At 41.8% G+C, this 27,593-nt stretch overlaps 3 protein-coding genes across 38 annotated transcripts in view; 1 reads left to right on the forward strand and 2 right to left on the reverse strand.

Annotated features, from left to right (window-relative positions):
- Positions 1–5,210, reverse strand: part of WDR27 (WD repeat domain 27) — a 253,105-nt gene extending 247,895 nt beyond the window's left edge. For 27 of the 34 annotated variants that reach the window (XR_010126827.1, XR_010126828.1, XM_063666899.1 and 24 more), the window contains exon 1: positions 4,003–4,528. The gene's annotated coding sequence lies outside the window, so the exon portion shown is untranslated. Of the gene's footprint in view, positions 1–4,002; positions 4,554–4,576 lie in introns of those variants that run through there. The other 7 variants (XM_063666881.1, XM_063666893.1, XM_063666879.1 and 4 more) reach the window with 3 other exon arrangements.
- Positions 4,605–7,351, forward strand: C5H6orf120 (chromosome 5 C6orf120 homolog). The gene is given in 1 exon segment (XM_054493525.2): positions 4,605–7,351. A coding segment is annotated over 1 exon segment (867 nt). The 5' UTR covers positions 4,605–4,628; the 3' UTR covers positions 5,496–7,351.
- On the reverse strand, positions 6,379–26,981 carry PHF10 (PHD finger protein 10). 3 transcript variants are annotated; one of them, XM_054493524.2, is made up of 12 exons: positions 26,405–26,979; positions 23,571–23,677; positions 21,356–21,486; positions 20,376–20,453; positions 18,498–18,631; positions 18,251–18,400; positions 17,272–17,381; positions 14,911–15,064; positions 12,749–12,904; positions 8,119–8,227; positions 7,638–7,826; positions 6,379–6,563 (listed from the first exon to the last, which is right to left on the reverse strand). In XM_054493524.2, exons 1-12 carry the CDS (start codon positions 26,687–26,689, stop codon positions 6,478–6,480), a joined length of 1,689 nt encoding a protein of 562 aa, XP_054349499.1. In that variant the 5' UTR covers positions 26,690–26,979; the 3' UTR covers positions 6,379–6,477. The 3 variants fall into 3 exon arrangements, with proteins under 3 accessions (XP_054349499.1, XP_054349498.1, XP_063522971.1); XM_054493523.2 differs by having other exon boundaries at positions 20,376–20,459; positions 26,405–26,977; XM_063666901.1 differs by lacking the exon at positions 12,749–12,904 and having other exon boundaries at positions 20,376–20,459; positions 26,405–26,981.
- Positions 26,982–27,593: the final 612 nt, after the last annotated feature.

Raw genomic sequence — 27,593 nt, forward strand, 5'->3', positions numbered from 1 at the left:
CGCAGTTATCCGGAGGCCTAACCGTCTCCCGGTGATGCTGTGCTTCAGCGGTCACACTCCTAGTCCGCCTTCAGGTTCCATCCTGTATGCCTGGCTCTGCCTTCTAGATAGCAGTAGCAAAATTAGTGAAAGTACTAAAAGTCTCTAATAAGCAGAAATAATGGTGTAAGTTGTTTCTCTCTTTGTCTCTCTCTCTCCCTTGGCTGCCAGGCAGGGAAGGGCCCCGTCCAGTGGACATGTGACCCACGTGACCTTACCTATCATTGGAGATGAGTCACACTCCTTATCCTGCCCCTTTTGCTTTGTATCCAATAAATAACAGCGCAGCCAGATATTCAGGGGCCACTACCGGTCTCCGCACATTGGTGGTAGTGGTCCCCCGGGCCCAGCTGTCTTTTATCTCTTTGTCTTGTGTCTTTATTTCTATACTCTCTCATCTCCACGAACGGGGAGAGACCCACCGACCCTGTGGGGCTGGTCCCTACAGACAGTATATGAATGTGCTTGCATTTCCTGATGTGTGCATAGTAAAGAAGTAACACCATGACTCACTAGTGTGAAGAGTTCACAGAAACAATGGTGTGAAGCCAAGGAGGGAAGGAAGCCTTGTCAGGACACATAAGCCACCTTCACGAGGAAGCACTAGCCTGCGCTCAGAAATCTCTGGGTCAGTCTGGCCCCAGTGTGCACGAGCTGATGTCCCACCTCTCCAGCTGCCCCACACCTCCGTTCCTCGGTGTTCTCAGCTTCAATGCCTACCTCTCCTGCCTCTCCTGCTCCATGGCAGGGTGGTACAGACAGGGATGAGGGAGTGTCTGGTGCAGGCAGAAACATCGTCAGGGACACACTGACACACACACACACACACACACACGTGTCCGTGTCGACGACATGAGTCCAGGGCAGCTAACTGAACTGCAACCTATCCTCCCATTGAACAGAGGTCAGATGGCCCCTAAAACCATTTGGGTAAAAAGTTACTTTTCTATCTGTTAAAATATTCATTTTTCTATTTCTGTGGTCTGCCAGTTTTCCCCAAGCTCTTTCTGCTTCCTCCCTGGAACCACTAAGAACATGGCTGGACCACATTTCCAGCCTCTGAAGTCGAGGGCAGCCGCGCACCCATTTCTGGTCTGGAAAGCACACCACGCATGCACAGGCTTGGTCCTGTCACAGCCCGTGCACAGCCCTTCATGCTGGAGGCGGAGGGCTCCGAAGGCTGAGGAGAGGGGCCACGGTGGTGGCACCTGGCGGCCTGTGCTGCTCCCACTAAAGGGTGACCAGGACACCAGGCTGGACTGTTGTGTAAGCAAGAGACATTTATTGCATGAAGCTGAGGTCACTTCTGTCAGCCTACCTTGACTGATGTGGGTACCTTGAAGCAGGATGCTTCAGTGACACTGTAGGATGTTGCTGAGTGACTGAGTGATGGGGCACAGAAACAAATTCAGGAGGGGAAAAGCTCAAGACTCACGTTAGGCAGTGACAAACAGGTTCAACTGCAACAACCTGTAATAACGCAGAAAACTGACCACAGGCTTACTCATCCTGCAGCCCTACAGGAAATTATTGCAAAGAATAAGCATTAGCAGCCAACACACGGAATCGGACTAGAAAACTGGCTGGTGTGCAAGCGGAACGGACAGGAAAAGAAAGTACGAAGAGCAGGGGCTGCAGCACTGGGACACCTGAGTGCCCTGAGAGGCTGCAGGGAGGGACGAAGGACCATCAGGTCTTGGCCTTTCAGCAAAGATCTGACTTAGGATGGCTACCTTCCCACTCAAGCCTTAGTTCCACACAACCTCAGGCTATCAGCTGCCCAGGAGACCAAAAGAAAACAAAGTCAGGCTTGAACAGTAGACACCGGAAGAACGACAGTGGCATCACCAGCACACAGAGCTGACAAGATACACACAGACCAGAAGCTGCTGTGCTCGTGAGGACATGATGAGGCCTAATAAATATCAAGCAAAGAACAGAATAAGGGCACACGGTGGGCTCAGGGCTGACTGCCTGGTCCCCACTGCCATGCTCCAGGAGTGAACTATGGCAGCCTTCCAAGACAGCATCCTCACAGCCACATCAGATGAGACCGTGGAGGAAAAGGACCAAGGGTAGAATCAAGGGCCTCAGAAAACAAGCCAGACACAGTGGCTCACATCTGCAATCCCAGCACTTTGTGGGGCCGAGGCAGCAGGATCACTTGAGCCCAGGAGTTCAAAACCAGCCTGGGCAACACAGGGAGACCGTGTCTCTACTTTAAAAAAAAAAAAAAAAAAAGTAGTCAGGCGTGGCGGCGCATGCCTATAGCCCCAGCTCCTGGGGAGGCTGATGTGGGAGGATCGTTTGAGCCACGGAGGTTGAAGCTATAGTGAGCTGTGATCGTGCCACTCTACTTCAACCTGGACAACAGAATGACATCCTGTCTCAAAGGAAAGAAAAAGAACAATGCACAAGGGAATTCTTCCCAGATAGCAGAATCAGGGTCTAGTTGGGAAATTCCTCCCACCTCCACCCCAGCATCACTTCACAACTGCTATAGACCAGTGTCTGCCATGTGTCTCCCTTTTCCAAAAGGGAGATGGTTACAAAAACCATGGTCATATTTAACCACTGCATTTTAGTGGGGAGAGCAACTAGTTTGTCTTCTTAGTCCATAGGGCTCTGGACCACGAGGAACCACAGCCAGGCCTGATGGAGAGAACTGTGCAATCCTGGGAAATGTTCTGTGTTGCACTAGGCACCTTGACAAAGTGTCCCCCTTGGGGTGGGGAGAGTGTGTTCTCCATCTGGGATCAAGAGTGGAGCAGATATTTGGTCACCAGAAGAGAGACTACGGTAAATGCTGTTCCTTTTTCACTAAGCCACTTCCCTTTCCTTCTAGACACAGAACTAAACTACATTCCCTAGCTTCCCTTGCAATTAAGTGCAGCCATGTCGTCGAGTGCCTGGCCCATAAATCCCTCCTGCACTGCTTCTCTTCTTTCCCCACCCACTGGCTAAATGCAGAGAATTCAGAGGGCCTAAGGAAGAAAACCACAAGATGGAAGAATTTTAGGCTGCAGCTTGGAGAGAGCTGCCCAAAGGAATCGTCTGACTAGAAACCGCTACACAGGACTGTGTGAGCAAGAAACATGCAACTGTTCTATTGGGGTGAATTGCTACAGCACTTAACCTACCTGCACTAATATAAATTGTTTAACTTTTTTTTAAATTACAAAAGCAATACAATGCAAAACATTTAAACAATGCAGAAATAATAAAGTTTTTTATCCCTACCTCCTCTCCCTGCTGTGCCAACCCTAAGGTATAATCAATGTTACAGGATATCCCCAGGGATATCCATGTACGTACATGCACAGAAGAAGTCAGGGAAAACAAACTAAATTTATTATTTTAGTGAGATTCCAGTGCACCTAACACTAGGTAAGCACTTCAGGAAATGGCAGTGACAAGTGATTGCTAAAGAGACCAGAGTCTTAAAGTTAAGTCAGTAAACACAAGGCAGTAATCCCAGATAAACTGGAAGCTGTAGAGTTAATACCCCTTTACTGGTACAGAGCAGTGTGTGTAAATCGTAGAAAATTTAGAAATGCATAAAAAGATAAACTCTCTACTACTCGAGGAGTACCACTGATAAAATCCTGTGCATTTCCTTCTTTTTTTTTAATGTATATACGAATATTTTTAAAAAGAGAAAATTACTCCCTTCTGATTACAAAAGATCGAAATTTTTCTCTTTTAGTGACTAAGCAAGCCAGAAACTTGCTGTTTGGCTCGAGTTAGGAAAACCTAGCCTGGTAGTTACCATGCAGGGTGAAAGGCCAGTGGGGCATAATTAAGGAGCCCTCAGGATCCACGCTCCCGCCCTCGGAGCACAGAGCCGACGGGAGGTGCAGGAGGCCGGGCATTTCTACAGTCCTGGTTCGTTCCTAAACTACTGAATCTTTTAAAGAGGTCTGAGTTCTCCTTATACACAGCTGCTTTAATTAAATTAACCACCTGCGCCCTTTTCCTCCGAACTCCACATGCGCTCAGTTCTCAAAGCGCCGATCCTGCGTCTTCGCGCCACGGCCGCCCTGATGCTCCGGCCCGACTTGTGCCCCGAATTCCCCTGGAGACCCTCGCACTAGCACGGCGTCAGGAGGCGGCTTCGGGTGACGAGACAGCGGGCAACGGTTCTGGTCCAGAGCGCGCGTCTCCGCCGCTGGGAGCGGTCACGGCAGAACCCTCAAATCGCCCCCTTTCCTAGAGACCTCAGCGGAGCCGCGAGCAACCGCGCAGCCCCTGCGCTCCAACCCTGCGCCCTAGGCACACGCCCCAGAGCAGCAGCTCGGGTTCGGCGCCGACTCCGCGCCGAGAGCAGCCCGCTAAGGGAGGACTTACAGCACCCAGCTCCCAGGAGGGAACGCAGAGGACTACCAAGCCACACTCCGCCCCACGCGCGCCGCTACGGTTACTTGCCCGCCGACCCACGCGCGCCGCTATGGTTACTAGCCTGCCGCCCCTCGCGCCCACGCCCCTTTCGCTATCTCGCGACAGCTGGCGAGGCCTCGCTTCCGGCCGGCTCACTTACTGGCCTAGCGTCACTTCCGCCTCCTCCGGCGAGGCTCCGGCCTCGGGTCCGGATGCTTAACGCGCGGCCCCCTGCGGGGAGTGGTGGTGAGTCCGACGGTGCCACAGCGGCCCTGCCCCTGCCCCTGCACTTGGTGGGCGCCGCGTTACGGGGGAAGGGTTAACCCACCCCTCCTCCCCGGGGCCTCACGCGGGTGGGAAGGGACAGTCCCAGCGACAGACCAGGCTCCTGGACGCGCCGTGGCCCCGCGGGTGGACGGCGGGGACGGGCTCCGGTGCTGAGCGCCTCCCGTGTCCCCAGCAGCACTGACCAACTTGCAGGCCCCGGAGCTGAGCCGCCAGCCATGGCCGCTCCCCGCGGGAGGGCTGCGCCTTGGACGACGGCCCTGCTGCTGCTCCTAGCCTCCCAGGTCCTGTCTCCGGGAAGCTGCGCGGACGAGGAGGAGGTCCCCGAGGAGTGGGTGCTCCTGCACGTCGTCCAGGGCCAGATAGGCGCCGGGAACTACAGCTACCTGCGGCTGAACCACGAGGGCAAGATAGTCCTCAGGATGCGCAGCCTCAAGGGTGATGCGGACCTTTACGTGTCCGCCAGCAGCTTGCACCCCAGCTTCGACGACTACGAGCTGCAATCGGCCACCTGCGGCCCGGACGCCGTGTCCATCCCCGCACACTTCCGGCGCCCAGTGGGCATCGGCGTCTACGGACACCCCTCCCACCTGGAGAGCGAGTTCGAGATGAAGGTGTACTACGACGGCACGGTCGAGCAGCACCCGTTCGGCGAGGCCGCCTACCCCGCAGACGGCGCAGATGCCGGCCAGAAGCACGCTCGTGCCCCGGAAGACGCCTCGCAAGAGGAGGAATCTGTTCTCTGGACGATATTAATTAGCATTTTGAAACTGGTACTTGAAATTCTCTTTTGAGTCGTTGATCACGCTCTGGGATATAAAACCCTCCATCTGTGAAGCTGATTGCAGTTTGCTGTGAACCTTGCTACTTGTACTTGGTTGAAGTTCTAGGTACCTTTTTCTAGTCAAGGGATGGAAAAATAAAGCCATACGCAGTTTTGTTACCTCAGTTACCCCAAAAATAGGAAAAGCAGCAAGCACAGTATTTTCTTTTAAAGATCAAAATTCCTATAAAAGGACTGTGCACAGTGTTTAGACTCCATTTTCATTAGGCAGGTTGACTAAAAATGATTGCCGTAACAGGTTTATATAAAAAAAAAAAGAGCAACCTTTCATGCTGTGACACAAATCAAAAGGTTGATAACTTTGTAATTTTACTCTGGAGATTCTAAGCGAAGTTCAAGGTGTAAGTTTTCAAGAGTTACTAAAATCAAGTTGGAAATGATTTATGTACACTTCCCTGAGCCTGGACTAAAGCCTCATGCCTGTACTCCAAGTAGGGATGGTACTTTTCTATACAAAAGGGATTTCCTGGCAGGCAGGTATTTACAAACTTTGTTCCTGTACCAGTCCAGTGATGACAACTCTAAATCTAGCTGCACCAAATCTTAGTAGGCTACTTGTCATACCTATGAAAATTCTTTAGTTATTAAATAACTTTGTCAATGCTACCTATGGTAGGCCAGAAACAATGTAGATTAGGAAGTTTCATGAAAATTAACTTTTGGGGCTATGGAGAAACAGTTAAGTATCTTAAGTTACTAAACATTTCCACTGAATTTTTGGAGTGAGCCAAGGTTACTATAAAATACTTTGGAAGATGAATTCTCTACCTGGAGTTAGTTTCGAGAGTAAGTGTAGCTTTTAACAGAAATAACTGCAGATTTTAAGCTCATAATTTGCAAAAAAAAATCTTTTATTGGCATGAAAATGAAAATGTAAATGGCACCAAATATTCCACTTAAATGCATATACAGTATTAGAGTCAAAAACTATTTTATCCCTCTTTGCTGTTTTTCCCCCTTCTGCCCACTTTCCTGGGTGTTGGGGGGGCCTGCTGACAACAGTCACAAATCCAGCGACCTAGGAAAAAAATTGTTAATATAGAATGAAAAATTATCTTTACAGGACTGAATTTTAAGCCCATCCATACTCTTCTTCCTTAGCTATCACTAATGATATTCCTCTGTGGATTTTGTGGTGAGAAGGGCACTACGAGTTCCTTAATTTAAGGAGAAAAAGTAAACAATCAATGTAATCAATGCCATGCAAAATTCATTGCAAGTCAAGGGGGATGGGAGAGATGCAATGCCATACGGTGATATGGACCTTTAAAAAAGTACAGTCTTTCCTGAAATTCAAACACTATCATACTTCAGAAGTTCAATACATACTTCAAAAGTTCAAAACCCATTCCGGAATTTGGTTTTTAAGACTTTCTCTCTCCTGCTCACTGGCAGCTGTGTGTCTTAACAGCATTCTTTCAAGTCCTGGTGTACTCTGCTGACAGCACTTTAAAACTTTAACAGCACAATGATAACTTATACTACATACTTGATCTGAATTACTACAGAAAAATAATTATGTTGCTTGCTTAATGATTACCAGGAAACTTCGTTGTAGGCATATATTTTATGAGTATTATACAGTGTTAACTATGCAAGTTCTAAAATTACACAATTATCTGTGTAATGTTTTAGTCCAATTACTGTGATTTATTCAACTCTGTTCTAAAGTTATCTGGAATTGTCATGCTGCCTCAATTTACAGAAATCTATAATAGATTTCTATAGAAATGTATAAAGACGTAGCAGTCATTTTGTTAAGTTTCTAAATAGATAACATATAAAAATAAAGGCTTTGAAACATGATGATGCTCTGTTACTTTAGTATTTCAGTAGAAAAACACAAGCTCATTCTATAGAACTATACTTCCAAAACTTAGCAGGGGCATTCTGGCCTTTCACTTATCCTTTAGTTGGAATTGTCTAGGGATGAAAAGCTGGTGGACATGACCTGTATAATCACAGCTTTGGTCATATTTGCACATAAGAGTCCACAAGCTCTTCATGTCATGATAGCGTTTATGCAGCCTTTTGGAGTGCTGGGAAAGTCTCATCACCCAAAGATAATGTTTGCTCTTTTTTTAATCTTTACCTGATGGAATAGCACCAAGGCCCACACAAAAAGTATGATAACCTCTGTCACACATATCACAGAACATCATTTCTTCTTCATGGTGGGGTTGTCCACATATAATGCATGTTTTACATTCCATACACTGCCATGGGTAGGTCTTAATCATAGAAACAAGCTCCATTGTCATATCCAGGCAAGAAGGATGGCCTAAATCAAAACCAGTATTAGTGGTATCTCACATAAGAAATTTTAACTTAATATGGCACATAAAATACTAGTTTGCTTTAGGACTTCCAGAGAATGGCTATAATGTCAAATCGCCAAGGAGAAATGAATATACAATGTAGAAGAAAACACATGGGCTGTGTCTATGCCTCACAAGCTACCCTGTGTATTTAATTTGATGACTCTGGTTGAAATCTGCCTGAAACTATAAATTCTAGTTTTTGAACCAACAAATACGGTGGTTAAAATTTTAAAAAGACATTTCAATACTTACCACTATTCTCACATTGGGAGCAGTGTATAAGTGATTCAGCCTTTCCTTTCTTGTTGGACTCCTTACCCTTCAGACAAATTCCACATATAGCATTTGGAATGACCTTTGGCTGGAAGGGTAGAAGAGGGCTATAAATTCATGCCGGAAGAGCTTACTATGGGTTTAAAAGGAATTCTGTTACTTTATTGTCCTATTTTTACTTTTGGTAACTTGCTAATGAGGACCATTTTGAAAGACAAAAGTTGACAGGAGTCTGCCTACAATGTAAGATTGCCTACTGAACAAAGCATTAATTTCATCACAAAATTTTGTAAACAGCATGATCTCATAAGATTAAATGTAGTATTCTATACTCCCTATGTGCACAGTAAGACCTGTTTAATGCATGGAAGGAAAGACTAAATACAATGTCAAATGTCACTATTAATTGGACAAGAAAATCCAAGTAGCAATGACCATTAAATGTAAGACTTACTCTAAAAAGACCATTTTAAATAGCTCATATATTAATTTTGTTTAAAAACTGCTATTTTCCAAAACTGTAAAACTAGAGCTATAAAATCTAAGTTAAAAAATCAGCTTATCCTCATTGGTATAGTGGTATTTTTTAAAAAATCAGTTTAAACATTTTTAATTGAAAGATGTCTCATGCATACATTGGCGTGTACATAAACGTTTGCGGAAAACTTAGTTGTGTGATTATTCTCTTTGCATGTCTAATAAAAGAATCTATACTTAGGATTCACTATAAAATGTAAAATTATAAAAGGGAAAAATAAGTTTTCAGACAAGCAAAAAAAATTGCAGTCACTTAAAAAATACACGAACACTCTGAGTACTACTCATCTTTCAGATTAAAAACATGCATGGTCCACTGAAGGTGTCTGAATTTTAGACATATTTGGTTACACATGGAAATGACAAAGGAAAAAGAGTTCACTGCACTTAAAATTACTACGGGAGGGAGGGCATCCGAACGTCACAGTCTTGACTGTTACAAAATGACGTTCATTCATGCTATAGAAATAAGTAAATAACAGTGGTAAAAAAGAAAAGAGCAAGCATGGGCCAAGAATGAAATGGGGTAAGGGGACATACATACATACACACACACACACACACACACACACACGCACGTAGATGAACTGGGAAAATAATTATTTTAAGTAGAATTGTTTCATTTCTGCTTTATTCCACCCTGCCAAATGCATCCCTTTCCTAATTTACTGACCAAAGAGGAACCTAAACAAAACTCAAATGTTGTATACATTCCAGCTTTGAAATGTCTCACTGCCACCTTCATAACCTGTTAGACCTAAACAATTTGTTCTTAATTATTTTAAGTTTTGTACTTTTTAAATTATCTTTCTTTGCAAAAGATGACAGAGGCATTCAAAAAGAATTTTTGGCTTATTTATTTAAAAAAAGTCAACCTTATACATAAATAGAATAAAAACAAGAACTCTAAACAATCACAAATGTCTCTACAAAATAATAAATATCATGGAAGTTAAACATACATATAAAACTTTACTATTAAACTAATCTCCTGTATGTATTTTTATACCCTGCTCCCCCCAACAAAAGGATAGTGTCACATGCTCAAACCATTTAAGTCTTGCAGTGTAGTTACCCTCTGTTGTTACTGCTACATTCTAAACATAAGGTTCTCATTGTGTGTTCCTATACCTAAATAAAAAACAGCTAGGAAGTGCACTTCTATAATCCAAATTCTGGTTCAGTTATGATCATATCTGTACCTGCCATAATATACAGCAGAATTCTCTCTCTTAATCCATCAAAACTAAGAAATCTCTTTTGGTTATGGTACCTGTACTAAATGTAAAAGATATACTTATTTAATACTCATAGTTTAAGTTAGATACTGGCATAGTAAATACTCTAATATCTTTCACTAAAGTCAGGGAAGTAACCAAACAATATTAAATTCTAAAAACAGAACTCCTCATAGGAGATTCTTTACAAAACGCCAAGAGGAATAAAACACAAGGGTAGTCATTCACATTCTAGAGCAATTCAAGTTCTACAATCATTAAAATATACATTAAACATCTATGATAAAAGGGACACCAAAAAATTCTAGGTTTATTTCTAAGTTTAAATCATAATGATTTGTTAAATCACTTAGTTTTTCTTACCCAACAGTCTTCATCTTGATGAAAAGAGGGAAACATGAGAGAAGGGGAAGAGAGACAGCTTTGTAGCGTTTTCTATGATGAATGCTGCAGCTCAATATACAAAGCATCTGCCCTCTCTAAGAAGCCACAGTGCTGGCATCCAGGACTTTACACAGCAGATAACAACTGTGGCTTAGAGAAGCCAGTCTCAGTGGATTGCACAGTTGAGGGAGGGGTTAATGTGCAGCACTCTCCCCAGGGCCAATGGAGCACACTCCTATGTGTGTCTGGTTTAGACAATCAGTTCTACTTCAAATAACTGCAACATCATCAGAGTTCCACTATTGACAAGAAAACTGAAATACTCATCCTAATAGCTCTCAGCATCTCAAATAAAAGGCTCACAGTACACTTACTTTTCTACTTGAAAAACAGCCAAAGATAAGACTTTCATGGTAGCAATAATATAGATTTTAATTATATATTTATAGGCCGGAATCCTAATAATTATGCTTTAAATTTCAGGTTAATGTAACCTAAACAATACTGTCCTACGAATTAAGGGCAAGCACTAGTGAATCTTATTAAGCAAAGCATCAGATACATTACTTTCTTGAATCTCATTTTTTTAATATATATATCTATATATATAAATATATATATAGATATATATATAAACAAACTATGACCTTTAGCTTGAAGTACCCTAATATTTAGGCACATCTTGGTTTATTAATACTTTTTATAAAGAGGTTAACTTTTAATAAGCATGTTCACATTAATGTATGATGACTAGATACTGGTTGTTCCCATCTTTGAAATACCTGAAACATTTTTAGGTACTAAAAATGTTCACAGATTATGTAAAATATAAATTTTGCATATCCTACTTGAGTACTATTAAGTTCAGTTAATCTATATGATTTCTTGTATACTAAATCAATGATAGTGTTGAATAGGTGATTTCCAGCCTGTATTAAAACATCTATTTCAATATTCTCTCTTTTTAACCCATGATCAATCAAGCTTACTGTTGGAAAGATCTTAGCACTCAAGAGTTAACAGGACACTGTGCTTTGAGTGGCCACTTCCATTTAAAGCTCTTAGCAGACTGGTAGAACACACTTATTCATGTATACTGTTTCTGAAATTTCATCTTTGGAGCTCACTTGCTTTCAGTTATTAAGCATTAATTTATATAAAGAAATTAGATAAGCTATATATGTAAAAACAAGTACAAAAATCACATAGCTGCAGCCTATTGCAGCCACCCTTGGAAGCCAACCCTTGCTGAATTGAATTAAGCTTAAAATTTGCTTGCTATAGGCTACAAAAAAAAAAAGAATTTTTAAGTTAATTACATAAAAGCATTTTCTAATAAAATATGAAATACACTAATAAGTCGCTTTTTTTACTTGAAGAAAGGTAAATGAACATGTTAGAACGTGTTCTAGTTAGTTTGAGGGAAAGGTGACTTACTTCAGCCTGTTCTTGTGAATTATTTACCACAATCACAGTTCTGACATACAAGGTGTTTAACAACTTCACTTGGCAAAACTTTCTCATCAGCTTACTCTAAAATTTTCCTTCAATACACCTTTGTAAGTGCAATAAAAGCATGTTCTAATACATTTCAGACCAAAAGAATCAAAAGGCAGTATATTTTACTACCACCATCCCAAATATGAAACTGTACAGCTAATTCTTCCTTTTATGATATTCTTAAATCCCTATATGCAAATAAGGCTACTCACCTCTCACCTCACCTTTTCTTCAGAAGAAAAGGGAGTGGCAGACAGAGGGAGGAAAAGTTCAAAATACAATAATAGTTGCTGACAACCTACTACTTTACTCTGAGGATAATCAGATCAACAAGTTAACAAGTATGTTTTAATTCTTGTCATAGAATCATATAGGCGCTTTACCAAGGTTATGCTAAAAATCACTAAAATGTAAATAACGGGTTTTATTATTTTCTATCCCAGAGTTAGCTAAATTTAGCATATGGATCAAATAATCCTTAGATTAAACCCAGATCTTTCTTAATGAAAGGCACTAAAAAAAATGCAACTTAGTCTAACAGTATATCCACTCATACTTTATAGCTCAGCAGCTTTAGCTACACTAAATGCTGGGGCATTTAACATGCCAAATAATTATGATCTTTACTCCAAGGAAAGAAAATATAAACTTCTGCCTATGAAATAATGTTTTAAAAACCCATACTTGCCTGGTTATTCTTTCAAAGAAAAAAAAAGACTTATAAATTGTACATATACAGAAAACAGAAGCTAAACCATAGCCAAAAGTGACAGAAAAGCCACCAAGGAAATAAAGCAAAAAAGAAAGCAGTGGACAAAGGGCACACGATAGAAGAACAGCTAGTGAAGTACAGCAGGCAGAAGCTCCACAATCGTGAAAGTCAAGTTAAAATATTTCAGGGAGAGAGGCTGGTCAGTAAAGAAGCTGAGTCAGGGGCTTTTTTCTTCTACCTTGTACCCAGGAACTGACTTGGACAGTACAGAACGTTTGGGACCATCTTTTCTTGGAGTGGCAGCTTTGTCTTTTGATTTCTGTCTTCCCTGGAAAGAGTCCTCCTGGCTGTCAGGAGGGCTTTCCCCTTCAGATACATTGCCAGAGGAGCTGTCCTGGAGTTTAAAAGGCAAAAACAAAGATTCTTTGGAATTAAGACAAATTTGAGTCTGGATTTTGAAAACTATGGAAAATATTCAAAAAAAGTTTTAAAGCTTTATCAATTTAAAAATAAAAAGATCATTCTAAATGTAAGAAAGCTTTTTCCAGTGGAGACTGAAGTAAGTTATGTTAAAAATCATTCATCCTTCTTCTAAGTATATTGTATAAAACTGATTCCATTCATATCAGTGCCCTCATCAACTTTGTTTTCTGACATAAGTCACAAAAATGCAATTATCCGCTTCAGCTACTATTAGGGCACACAGCTTCAACATCATTTTCCATGTCACAAGGGAACATATTTGTTTCATACAAAAATATATTGTTACAAATAAGTGTGGGTATTTTCACTGAGTACTAAAAGTCATTAAGAAGGTCCTTCAGGAAAAATGAAGTGCTGCAGTTAAAAAAAAAAAAAAGTCCTTCAAGTACACATTTGTGTTTTCACAATGTTAAACTATGCACAGCCAATCCCTCAACTATCTACAACAGGATCTGAAATATTTTATATATTCAAGGTTTAAGACCTCAGTATCTGATCATTTAATTCTTCATTTTATAATTTAAAATGTTCTAATTAGAACTTTCATATAAATTATGAAAATTAGAAATTAAAAAATTAGGTTACCTAGAGCCTCCCCGATAAACACACACTGACTAGAAACATAAATATATCTACTTTATCTTTTTTCTGGGTGTCCACTTACATACATAAAGATACCGAGACTCATGCATTACCCCCTACCTCATTGTGCCCTCATTTTTTAAAACACAAAACTGGATTACACTGCGTGTGTATGCATATGTGTATTTTGGTATTTTAAAAGCATTATGTGCATTTTCTCACAATCATTATTCTTTGAACTGCACTTCTATCCTATAAATATAATATAATATTACCCACTGTGGGCATTAAAATTTATTTGTAACTTCCAGCATAAAAAATACTGTCAACACTCAAATGGACCTTTTTTTTCTAATTAAATTTTTTCAGCATCTCATTAAATCCTTAGGATAAATTCTACTAGTGGATTTGCTAGGTCAAATACTATGGAACTTAAATTGGTAAGACTGTCAAAATGCTTTCCCATAATGTTGGATTAGTTTACACTTTTCCTAGCAGTATGAAAGGAAGTCAGCTTCATCACCCTTTGCATGCCATAGCTCCCCTTTTAGCAACATGACAGGAGAAAAGTTGTGTCACCACTTTAATACTTGAACAGTATCTTATTTTGCATAATATATATTATTAAAGATGTTTTAGAAGCTGCTGGTGACAAGGAAATAATGTCCATTCAATGGTAGCACAATCTCACATTTAGGTTGGCTTCAATGAAAAGTTTGAAATAGCCAGTTACTTAAAACACAATGCTAAAGAAATTCAAAGCCCTATGTCATCACTGGGATCAAAGCCCTAAACCATCATTGGGATTTTATTCTCCTTCAGGTCCACAGAATACACCAACTGCCCATTGTCTTGCAAGTGCATTTTGCTACAAAAAAAAAGTCATACAGGAAAACCCAACAAATTGTACAACACATTACTAAACATAATATTTTCCTATAGGAAGCATAAGATTAAGCAAAAGAAACATAAGTTAATGCACTCCCCTAAACTAAGAAAACTACATTTCTGTGTCAAGAGATCAAATTCTGTTTTGTTCAATATTTTAAGCTGAAGAGACAGCAAGCTGAATAACTGATTGTAAGCTAATTTTCCATATCCTTGCCTAAATTGCTCACGGTAACTACAAAGGGGCGATTGTAAGTATAAAGCTTACCAAAGGCCATTCACTGCTTGTTTTTATCAAAACATACTATAAGTAACTTTTCTTAATGAATACTTTCTGGAAATTACATGCAACCATCCTTTTTCAAAGAGAGGGTGATGACAGAAGTTCAATGTAACAAAAACTCAAAGAGAAAGGAAATGCTTCCTACTGGAGAGAAATGTTCTCACCGAAGTGCCTTTATTTTTCCGTTTCTCGTCACCTCGACCATCTTCACCATCATCTGAATCACCGTCACTGTCTAGAGCAGGGAGCTCAGGATCCAGAGGGGGCTCATACAGGGCTGTGTTTAATGGCAGATACCGCAGCTCATCTGGTGAGTACCTGAAGTTCAGAGAGTTTATTTTCGGTTTCCCTTTATTATTAAATATAAACAGACTCGTCTTTGACCTATGAAGATAGCCTTAAACTTCTTGAGTAACCCCAAAGACTTTTGAAAAATAGAGTATTAATTTTTCATTTTTGTCATCAAGTAGGGTTAATTAATAAAAAGCCTGAACATCTTTTCACTAGACTTATGTAAAATATGCATTTGATTCTTACTAAGAGATAATGTGCCTCCCTTCTTTGCCCTCAATCCAAAAAAAGAAAAAAGTAAATAAAATGTCAGTAGCCCCAAGTCTGGCTGCCAGCTCACATCCACCTCCACCACTGTCCCAGGTCTTTGCTACTTCTCTGTGCTGTCACTCCATTTGTAAAACAGGCCTAATAACAGCATCTACCTCATACAATTTATATATATGCATTAACTTACTTAATGCATATATATCACACCAGTGCATGGTACATGATATTACTTAAAATAATGATATAGAAAGCAAAATTTTTAGTAACAAATTATTGTAAACAAATTTGGGAAGCATGTATTCAAACAAATTTAATCATCTATTTTGTCTGAAACTATATTGGCAATCTCTTCCCCTAGGTCAGACAGCAGTGCTTCGTGCCACCTCCATTCTCACCCTCAGTAGCCCTCATTCAGGAAGTGACCCTAGATCAAGACTTCTCCAACTAAGACAACACACCAAAAAGCAAAGGGGTTAATATACTTGCATATGACTTTTAATAATTTGCTGATGCCAAAATAAAATTTTTAAAAATTAAAGGCCGGGTGCAGTGGCTCACGCCTATAATCCCAGCATTTCAGGAGGCCAAGGTGGGTAGATCACCTGAGGTCAGGAGTTCGAGACCAGCCTGGCCAACATGGTGAAACCCCGTCTCTACTAAAAATACAGAAAATTAGCTGGGCGAGGTGGTGGGCACCTGTAATCCTAGCTACTCGGGAGGCTGAAGCAGGAGAATCACTTGAACCCGGGAGGCAGAGGTTGCAGTGAGCCGAGATCACGCCACTGCACTCCAGCCTGGGCGACAGCGTGAGACTCCATCTCAAAAAAAAAAAAAAAAAAAATTGAAGAAAAACTTTTAAAAAATTGATGCTCATGATTTAAATCTGAATTTAAAAAATCTTTTTTTAATTAAAAAAATTTCTGCCCAAGATTTGACTTTCAAATGGTGTGAGTTATGATACTATATTTTAAATTCTATTCTCTAAAAAATAGTATATTATGAAAAACATACGGTTCCAGAGTAAGGCTTAAGGTTGAAGTAAAAGCTGAGACTTTAAAACAAAATGGGCTGGGCGCAGTGGCTCACACCTTTAATCCCAGTACTTTGGGAGGCCAAGGTGGGCGGATCACAAGGTCAAGAGATCGAGAGTATCCTGGCCAACATGGTAAAACCCACCTCTACCAAAAATACAAATAATTAGCTGGGCGTGGTGGCGTGTGCCTGTAGTCGCAGCTATTTGGGAGGCTGAGGCAGCTGAATCGCTTGAACACAGGAGGCAGAGATTGCAGTGAGCCGAGATCACACTACTGCACTCCATCCTGGGTATGGAGCAAGACTCTGTCTCAAAAAAAAAAAAAAAAAAAAAGAATCTGTTAGCCCTGTTTTTTTCAGTTACATTTAGTGTGGGAATAGGAGATAAGTAACATTTAGGGTCCAGATTGGAGCAGCAGCCAGGCCAGGTCAGCAATGTGGCTGGGGCACCCAGCTGCCCATACCTGCCCCTCTCTGCTCCTTCTTTCATCTTCTGTGCAGTAAAAGTCAGTGTTTCTCAAACTCTAACCTGCACATGAATCATACAGACATCTGTTAAAATGCAGACTCTGAGTTATAGGTCTAGAGTTGGGCCTGAGATTCTGCATTTCCAACAAGCCTCTGAGCAATAATAGTGCTTTGGACCACGGAACATACCCTGAGCAGTGAGGTGCTATAGAACCCCCAGCATCTGTCTCTAACAAACCCAAACAGAATGGGCAGAGACAGAGGCATCCAGACTTCACCAGCATATATTCAAATTCTGACTACAGGGTGTTGTTTACCACAGAACCAGAGAATAGCAACACAAATCCTATACAATTTCTTACGGTGATATCTATAGACTCCAAAATTGTTAGGAGGCAAGTACAAAAGGCTCTGAAACCCCTTACCAATAGCCGATACCAACTGTAACTAAAACTACTAAATACCTCTTATAATATTCCTGGAACTGTCCGGGGATGAGAGCCACTGGGTAAGAACTGACCTTTGTTCGCTCTGTTGGCAAAACTTTGTACTTCCCTTGAGGTACCTGGATAACCTATGTTAACATAAAGAGAAACACAAAACTGATTCCATGCTAAGAATCAAGGCTTTAGGAAGAGTCCCCACATGCTCTGCACTGAACGCCCACTTCCCCCTAGAAAAGCTAAAATTTTAGGAGATATCGGGAGCTATAACCTAAGAGGACAGTTGGTGCTTTCAGTTCTATGTATTATTGTTTTAGAGGCCTATTCTCCTGAGGAATGGCAGTGGATCTCTTGCTCACTACTTAACAGCAGAGTGATCTGGGTAGCTTATACGACTTCTCTGTAGCTCAATTTCTTTATGAAATGGAAGTAATCCTAGTTCCAACCTCACATGGTTACTATGAGAATTAACATGCAAATCTCTTTTAAAAACTCTTGGGACACACAGCAAGTATGATATGTAGCTATTATTAATCTCATTTAGTAGAATTATCAACCGTAAAGCAAAAGACATCTCACAAAAAAATGTAAATTGAGTATTATTAAGCACACCATTAAAAATAATATCTCAACTTCTGAGGAAAAAAAGAACACCTAGGTGTCAGCATGGCCAACATGGTAAAACACCATCTCTACTAAAAATACAAAAAATTAGCTAGGTGTGGTGGCAGGCACCTGTAATCCCAGCTAATGGGGAGGCTGAGGCAGAAGCATCACTTGAACCCAGGAGGCGGAGGTTGCAGTGAGCGGAGACCATGCCACTGCACTCCAGCCTGGGCTACACAGACTCTGCCACAAAAAAAAAAAAACAAAACAAACAAACAAAAAAAAACACACACACATAGGTGGTACAAAAAATAACGATAAAGGAGGTAATGGGCACTCTGAAATAACAAGTAATAAACTAAGTTCAGAGGGTACTAAATTTAAGTTATCCTACATGTGTCTGCAAGTCAAAATAAGCTCTTCTTTCTTCCATGCGTTCCCGGTTTAAGTTGCTATTAAATTCAGCTGCTTTTTTGGCAGCTTTCTTAATATACTCAGGCACTTTACTGGCTTCAACTTTCTGAGTATTCTGTTGTTGCATTTGCTGGAAAAAAAAAATACAGTTGGAAGTCACATATAACTTTATGAAATGTCATTCTCCCCAACCCAAATAAAAAATGCCAGTCACCTCAATTACTTACGGAATACTCTTTATAATGGTCTGTAATTCGCTGACGTTCTTTTTCTTGCAGAATAACAGAATACTCAGCATGTTTGGCTGGATATTCTTTTATCATTAAATCAATCACTTCATCACTGCGCAATGCTGTTAAACCTATTTTAGACCAAAAAATAAAAAAAAATAAAGAAGCTCTTTTAAGGATAAGTGAACAAAAGCACTCTTCAAAATTTACTTCTTCAAACCACTCCACATTGTAATGGTTTTCCAATAGCCAAAGCAAAATATCTTAGTACATTTGAAAATAATTAAACTTAATATTCATAATATAAACTCGAGCAATTAAAAGATTATCTTGCAAAAGGCAAACATATCAATTTTTCAACCAAACAAGTTTATTTTTAAGATTCTATGTGCTTTGAACATATATCCCTTTAGTTGTAAACAACCGTTAAATAATGAAATGCACTAACTACTAACAAGTACTACAGAATAATGGATGAATAAAAAAAAAAGTTCAGTGTATTATAGTTCCCAGTCTTCAAATTCCATACAAAAGAAATATTACAATCAATTAAAATTTCACCAAAAACATCAGCACACACACACATATCATGGAGAAAATTTTCAAAACTCACAGTATCAGATTTCACCAATTGCTAAAATGCATTCCCAAGAATTTATATAAAAAGTAGCCATGTTGCATTAAAATGTTTGTGAAAAAAAGATTACAAATAAAGCACAGACATAATTATACAGAACTAAAAATTGAACAAAATTTGCCTTTTTGCATTTTAGAGATGTGGTCTCGCCATCTTGCCCAGGCTGGAGTGCAGTGGCTATTCACAGACATGATCACAGCACACTACAACCCCAAAGTCCTGTGTTCCAGTGATTCTCCTCCCTCAGCCTCCCAAGTAGCTGGGACTACACGCACACACCATGCACTTAGCAAAGAACCTACAACTTAAAAAAATATATTGTACAAGCTTTGCACACAAAATACAAACACTCTGAAAACTCTGTAAAAATTATTAGACAAGGGCTAGGCATGGTGGCTCATGCCTGTAATCCCAGCACTTTGGGAGACCAAGGTGGGTGGATCACAAGATCAGAAGTTGGAGACCAGCCTGGCCAATATAGTGAAACCCCGTCTCTAATAAAAATACAAAAATTAGATGGGTGTGATGACATGCGCCTGTAGTCCCAGCTGCTCGGTAGGCTGAGGGAGGAGAATTCCTTGAACCCAGGAGATGGAGGTTGCAGTGAGCTAAGATCGTGCCACTGCACACCAGCCTGGACAACAGAGAGAGACTCTGTGTCAAAAAAAAAAAAAGAAAAATTAGACAATTATACTCTGTTATAGAATAGAGGTTGATCCTTGACTTGCAATGGGGTTACATATGATAAACCCATCCTAAGTTGAAACTATCCTAAAAAGAAAAAGCATTTAATACATCTAGCCTACCAAACATCTTTGCTTACCCTAGCCTACCTTAAACATGCTCAGAAAACTGACATCAGCCTACAGCTGGGCAAAATCAGCTAACACAAATTTCCATATAAAGTGTTGAATATGTCATGTGATTTGTTACATATTATACTGAAAGTGAAAAGAATAATGGTTGTATAGACACTTGAAGTATGGTTTCTACTGAATATGCATTGCTTTCACACCATCATGAAGCTGAACCATCATAAGTCAGGAACTACATGTGTGTTCAAGCTTCATTATCCTGTGCATTTTAACAATAATCAAAAATGAAGTAAATAATGTAGCATTTAAATAGTTCAATTTATTTTACTAATTTTGTAAAATATTTTAGGAAATAAGATACTTATCTAGTATTATCTCATAAATGTTCAGCTTGAAAAATTCACATTAAAAAGCTATTCTTACCTAGAGTGCACTGAGTTTCAGTAATGACATTTAGCTCTCTCAGGTAGAGTTTCTCCTTGTGAGATAAATCTCGTCGCTCTAAATCTCCAAAAAAAAGAACAAAAGACTATTAAAAACAGCAAAACCTTATGCACTTGTAAAACTTTTAAAAGCTTAAAAACCTTGATTTTTTAAAGTATTCATATTACATATTCCAAATATTATTAAAGGGGCTACAAAAAAATTTATAAATTCAAGAAATAACACTCAGCATGACACAAAAGTTAGAATAAAATAGGACATAGAATAATCCAAAGCAAGAAGGTCATACAAATAACTATACTAAACTAGTTCATGAGGAATAGCCTTTCTCAAATTCAGATATGGCTCATATAGCTAACTCTATTCCTTAGATCAAGGGACAATGGTAAAAATCCCAAACTTGACTATAAAATGATTTTTTCTAAAATTTTCCCCACGAAATTCATGTTTCCCATTTTGCTTTTAAATCAGTTTATGAGCCATAGAAAGTATCAATAAGGAAGAGAGATGCTGAATGATAGTAGTAAGTGAAACACAGCCACGCATGGTGGCTCACACCTGTAATCCTAGCAATTCAGGAGGCTGAGGCAGGAGGATAGCTTGAAGCCATGAGTTTGAGACCATGCTGGGCAACATAGCAAGACTTCACATCTCTAAAAAAATAAAAATTAAAAAAATTTGCCACACCTGGTGGTGCACACCTGTAGTCCCAGATACTTAGAAGGATGAGGCAGGGAGACAGCTAGCCCAGGAGTGCAAGGCTGCAGTGAGCTATAATTGCACCAGTGCACTCTAGTCTGGGTGACAGAATGAGACCCTTAGTCTTAAAAAAAAAAAAAAAAAAAAAAAACAGCAAGCACAAGAATATAAAATATAATCTACAGAAAAATTCAGAAGTTGACAGTGTATCATAAAGAATTACCATCAATTATAAATTAATCTATTATATAAACTAGTACCTGGATATTTCCTTTTAAAGGAGGTCACACCCAAATATTCACTGACTTGTTCTTGAAGCATATAGTATTCTCCTGTTTCATCAGGTGGCCATTTGTACTCTATCAAGTTTTCTGCTGGATAGTAACTAAAGCTAAGTACAGAAATATATATTATGCATTAAATGTAGCTTTCATTAATTTTTAATCACTTTTATTGAGGATATTTTGAAAACTATTTTAAGTATTTAAATTATTTGCCTCCTATGACTTGACTTCCTGTGTATCAAAGAAAATTACAAAACAGGTACAAGGAATAGAAATAATTATCTGGTCTACCAAGTCAAAAAGGTACAGTGAAAATAACATCTTTTATACACTGGGAAGAACCTAGAATCACAATTGCTAAGAACGAAGGCATTTTTAGTTTAAGGGACCTATGAGGCCAAAGCAAGGTGATGATGGTATCAGCTCTGAATTCTTTCTCTTGGGCTTAAAATGCATAGCCAGTATTTCACCCACCCAAGGAATAATCAACTTCTCTCTTGTCTACTGTTCAGTGAGTCATAAATAGCTGAGAAAACAGAACTCTTAAAAACCTATTAACTCAGTGCATCATATCATAAACCATCACTGTTTGTTCTCAGATACTCCACAAACCCAGAAGCAAAGAATGGACCTAGTTTGAAGGTGCCAGGGTATCACAGTCGATCTCCATCCTGAGTAACAGAGTACAGATTTCAGGATCTGGGCCAATTCAACCTCTATATTGGACATGGGAAAGTGACACTATGTTATGCATCCATCTATTTAAAAAGTAACCTTTAAAAACAACAGTGTTCTCAAAAATGGTGCTGGGAAACTGGGTATCCACATGCAAAAGTATAAAATTGGACCTTTACCTCATATCACAACTCGAAATGGATCAACAACCTAAATATAAAAGCTAACTAGAAAACTCTTAGAAGAAAACACAGAAATCTTTCACAACCTTGGATTTGGCAGTAGATTCTTACATATGACACCAAAAGCACAAGCAACAAAAGAAAAAATAGATGAAAAATTTGGGCTTCATCAAAATTGAAAATTTTGTACAGGGACACTATCAAGAGAGTGAAAACACAACCCACAGAATAGGAGAAAATATGTGTAAATCATATTTTTGATAAAGTATTAATATATAAAATATATTTAAAAAGCTCCTACAACAAAATAAAACCCAAATAAAAAATGGACAAAGAACTTGAATAGACATGTCTCCAAAGAAGCTATACAAATGGCCAAGAAGCAGATGAAAAGATGTTCAATATCAGCAGACATTATGAAAATGCAAATCAAAATCACAATAAAATATCGCTCCACACCTTTTAGGATAACTATTATTTTAAAAAATGAAAAATAACAAATTGGTGAGAAATGTGAAGAAACTGGAAACTGTGAATTGCTGGTAGGAATGTAAATTGGTGTGCAGACCCTATGGAAAACAGTTTGGCAGCTTCTCAAAAAATTAAACATAGGATTACCATACAATCCAGCTACTCCACTCCTAGATAAACATCCAAAAAAACTGAAAACACAAACTCTGAACACCAATGCTCACTGTAGCATTATTCACCTTGGCCAGAAGGTGGAAACCCAAATGCCCATCAACATCTGAATGGATAAACAAACAGTATATACATAAAATGGAGTATTATTCAGCGTTAAAAACAGAACAAAAGTCTGACATATGCTACAAAGATGAACCTTGAAGATATTCGAAGTTCTAAGAGAAATAAGGCAGCCACAAAAGGACAAATATTTTATGGTTCCACTTATATGAAGTAACTAAGTAGTCGTATTCATGGAAACAGAAAGTAGAATGATGGTTGCAAGGGGCTAAATAGAGGGAGAAAGGGAAGTTATTGCTTCATGGTTATAAAGTTTGGGGTAGTGAAAAAGTTTTGGAAATGGATAGTGGTAATGGCTGCACAACACTGTGAATGTAACTGATGCCAATGAATTTCACACTTAAAAATTCTTAAAATGATTAATTTTATGTATGTATTTTACTATCATAAAATTGTTTTTTAATTACACTCAGTAGCAAGACCAACTTTGATGGCACATTATAGAACAGGAAGAAAATATTCTACAATTTTTAATAATTGCCTTTGCCAGAGCTGGGGGAAAGGGAAGAGGATGTTAAGGCAAAGAGAAACATCACAAAAAATATTAATAACCGGTAAAATGACAGTACCCAAGATCTTGACTTGAAGTTTCACAACTCCTAGAACTATCTCCTGAGCCCATTCGCCTCCTTTTGGATGGCTGGGTCCCATCATTTGAATTATCTTCATTATCATCCTATACATTTAAAAGATTCAAAAATAATAATTAGAGAAAGAATAAAAGAACAGTAAGTCTCAATAAGTGAAAGACTGTCTAACGACAACTAGTCATACAAGTATTAACTTCGTATTATAATTAAAAGGGACCAAGAGTTTGGCATGAGCAAGACCTTGAATAAAATTTAAAACTGATCTTCAATCCAATCCAAATAAGAACATTTTCAATGAACCCGTAAATGTAAATCTGCTTTTGCTTTCTGTTCTTCATAAACATATCAAACTGCTGCATCACTCTAGGATTAAAGCACACTCTCCTACCCAAGCTCGGGGGGAAAAAATGTATGGATCATTTAAAGTTCTCAATTCAACTTGGAGCCGGTTCATAGGACTATTTTAATTGACTACTTTAGGCATTTATGTCCCTGTGAAAAGGGGACATACGAGACTGAAAACAATTCTAACTACTCACTCTTCTTCTTACACTGCTGAAATTTAGCAAAAATATACCCTAATAAGGGTCATTAATCTATAATACAGCAACACACACACCAAAAAAAAAAGCTTAAGAGCGGGAGGGGAATTTTTTTTTTTTTAAAGAAGAGGCTTATATATTTTTAATGTAATCCATTATGTGGCAAGAACATCAAGGTTATAAATTCAACCATTTCATTCAGAAAAAGTATCATATGTTAGGAAATTGATTTATTTACTTATTAGCCAAGGCTTAAGGTCTAAAAATCATAATTTCTTTAATGTAATATAGCTTTCAATGCTAATCCAATTTTGCTAAATACCATAGTCCTGTTGCTACATATTAAAATGAAAGCAATCCTGCAAAAGAATATAGAGAGGCAATATGGTATAGTGGCCAGGCATGCCAGAGCTGGACGGCCTGGGTTCTCACTGCCCACTGTCCCTTACTAGCTGAGTAGGTTATTCTCTGTGAGCATCTCCTTATCTGAAAATTTGAGACTATAATAGTGCCCGTATTACATGGCTAATTCAATGATTAAATGAGCTACTGTATTAAAAGTACTTAGAACAAGGACTAGCGAATTATCTGATAAATATTGGTTAAAATGATGATTATGATGATAATAAAGTCTCAAATGTCTCTAGCTCCAAGGAATTTAGTTTATTTTCCAAATAGTAAAACATATATTCTTTTTCACTCCTTATAAGTATTTCATTAAAGAGCTCTGCATAGTCTAAATCTACTCTCTGAAAATTTGCATAAGTATCACAACTGCAACACTGCATATTCAATACTTTCAACATAACTCATTTTAAACATTCCAGTACTTTTTCTATTTTATTGGTGAGCATTTTAAGGATTTTTATATCCTTAAATATATTTCCCTTTAGCTAAAAAGTTTAGACACTCAAATATATACAAAAAGTTAAAAATGCAAAGTGCTCAAAAAAGCTGAGACTACAATTTCAAGTGTTTTAAATTACTACTACAAATTCTAGGCAAAGGCATTATTATATAAAGTGAGCATCTGGGCAGCGGGCCTTTTTCTTGAGGGAGGTAGTAACAGCAATATTGTTCCCAATACATGACGGAATAAGGTAAGAATTTCCGTGTAAACGCAATACTGATACAGAGGCCCATGTTTTCAAAGACTCCCAAACGTACTAAATCAGAAATGTGCCTTCCAGAGTTACAGGTGGTTTCCAACTACAGATGAGATGAATTTCTATGCATCACATCCTTCCTAAGGCTCAGGGATCAAGAGTGCACTCAGGGAGCACTGGCTCAGTGCCCTCCAGGTGCTGGGCCAGACGTCAAATGCTGGAAGTGCAAGGATGTGCATTCAGAGTCTTATAATCTAGTTACTTCCATTGGCGAGGGCCTTTGAGGAACCTTCAAAATGAGTCTCTTACAGAACGGTGGACGTGCGCAGCGGGAAAAGCTCCCAGGCAGGCGCGGCCCAGCTAGGCTGCCACAGGACGGCTTCCCCTGCCAACACGCACACCGCACACCGCACACCGCACGAAGGCTGGCTGGCTCTGAAGCATTCCAGTTCCCACCGCCTTCTAATTTCAATCCAATTTCAAGCTTTGAGGCTTTTAAAACATCATTCCTCCCTTCCAACCTTCTGTCAAAAACTGCTAGCCTAGCTTCAGAACCAAAACGTTTTGATGCGTGACACTACTGCTCATCTCCATTTTCTCCACAAACACCAATTTCTTTTCACCTCCTCAAGCAGTAAAAAGTTTTAAACACAGACTTCCGCTGAAAACATCCGGACGCTTGCGTATTAAGTTAGTTATTACAGTAAGTTCACTGAGTGTGCTGATTTTCTATATCGTTCGCCACTCGCTGTTTTGCAGTAAGCTTTCAAACACTTCAGCAAACTATGCGCGGAATGAAGGCTGAGCGAACGCGCGCTTCTGCAGGCCCCTCCGAGGCCAACTCTCTCGGCCCCGGGCGCGTTCCGTCCCACGGCTGACCCAGGAAGAGGCGTTTTGGGGACAAGCTTGTCAAGCGGGGCCGGCTGCCAACTTCGGGGAAGCCGCGCCGCGCCGCGTCCCCCGCCCGCCCGCACTTGTTGCTCGCTAGAGGCCGCGGGCTCCCCTCGGGGCCCCGCCTCGCCGACCACCCCCGGTCTCAGGCGCGGCGCCCGGCCTGGGCCCACGCCCCCGGGACGCTGGGCGGCCGCCGATGGGACTGGGCCGAAGCCCCGGCACCAGGGCCCGGGACGGGGTCAGGGTCGGGTCGCACCGGCCACTTCCTCACCTTCGGGGACTGCGCTCCGGGGGTGGCTGGGTCGCTGTCACACGGCCGCGGGGACAGCGCAGCCCCGGGCCCGGCCGCCGCCGCCATCAGCCCGAGCGCCCCGCGCCGCCGCCGCCGCCGCCGCCTCCGCCTTGTCCCGGCCGCCGCCGCCGCCGCTGCCGCCGCCGCCGCCGCCGCCGCGCGGGCCCCCCGCCGCCCCGGCCCCGCCCCCTCCGCCCGCCCGCCCGGGGGCCGGCCCCTGCCGCCGCGCGCCCCGCGGCCCGCCAGCGCCGCCGCCACCGCCATGGCCGCCGCCAGCGCGCCGCCCGCGCGGGAGAGCGCCAGAGGCTGGGAGGGCGCGGGGCTGCGGGCCGGAATGGAGGAGGCCCAGCGGCGGCGGCGCTTCTCACGTCAGCCCAACCCGCCTGGTCGCGGCCACCGCCTCAGCACCGCCGCCCCCCACAGCTCCGCCGCTGGCCTAAGCGCCGCGGCCCCCCACAGTTCCGCCGCTGGCCTCACCGCCGCCGCGGCTCCCTTCAGCCCCGCCACTCGCTCGCCTTACCCCGCGGCCGCCTCAGCCCCGCCGCTCCCCTCAGACCACCGGCCGCCTCGGCCCCGCCGCTCCCCTCAGCCCCGCGGCCGCCCCGACCCCGCCGCTCCCCTCAGCCCCGCGGCCGCCTCGGCCCCGCCGCTCCCCTCAGCCCCGCGGCCGCCTCGGCCCCGCCGCTCCCCTCAGCCCCGCGGCCGCCTCGGCCCCGCCGCCGCCTGGCTCCCCACGGCCCGGCGTTATACTCGGCCGCGGCTCCCCCCAGCCCGCGGCGCGCCCCACCTCCCGCCCGCCCTCCGGCCCGCCCCGGCCCGGCTCGTCGCCACTTGGCGCGCTCGCAGCCGCCCCCTCCCCGCGGCCCCCGGCCCGGCCCCTCCGCGCGTCACCCTCGCTCCCTCCCGCTCTCCGCGCCCCCGCCCCGCCCCTCCCGGGGGTCCCCGCCCCGCCCCCTCCCTGCCGGGGGTCGCCCTGCCCGGAGCAGCCGCGCGGAGACTGCGCGGCCTCCGCCTGTACGCGCTCGCGGTCGCCGCTCGTCTCCCGCCTTTGTTCTCGGGCCGCCCCTCTCGCTGGCGGCGCTCCGAGAGAGCAGCGGAGCCACCTGCCCGGGCCGCGCTTCCCCGAGCATCCGCAGCTGCCCCCGGGGGCTGTCGGCGCCCGCCCCGG

Source organism: Pongo pygmaeus, chromosome 5 (assembly GCF_028885625.2).
Source record: "Pongo pygmaeus isolate AG05252 chromosome 5, NHGRI_mPonPyg2-v2.0_pri, whole genome shotgun sequence".
NCBI classification, from domain to species: domain Eukaryota; kingdom Metazoa; phylum Chordata; class Mammalia; order Primates; family Hominidae; genus Pongo; species Pongo pygmaeus.

Excerpts from the sequence above, each read along its gene's own strand:
- PHF10 (XM_054493523.2), bottom strand. The coding sequence starts at position 26,689 with ATGGCGGTGGCGGCGGCGCTGGCGGGCCGCGGGGCGCGCGGCGGCAGG. Across the intron at positions 23,678-26,404 it reads CCGGAGCGCAGTCCCCGAAG|GATGATAATGAAGATAATTC; the intron begins GTGAGGAAGTGG and ends TTAAATGTATAG. Across the intron at positions 7,827-8,118 it reads CTCCCAATGTGAGAATAGTG|GCCATCCTTCTTGCCTGGAT; the intron begins GTAAGTATTGAA and ends GTTTTGATTTAG.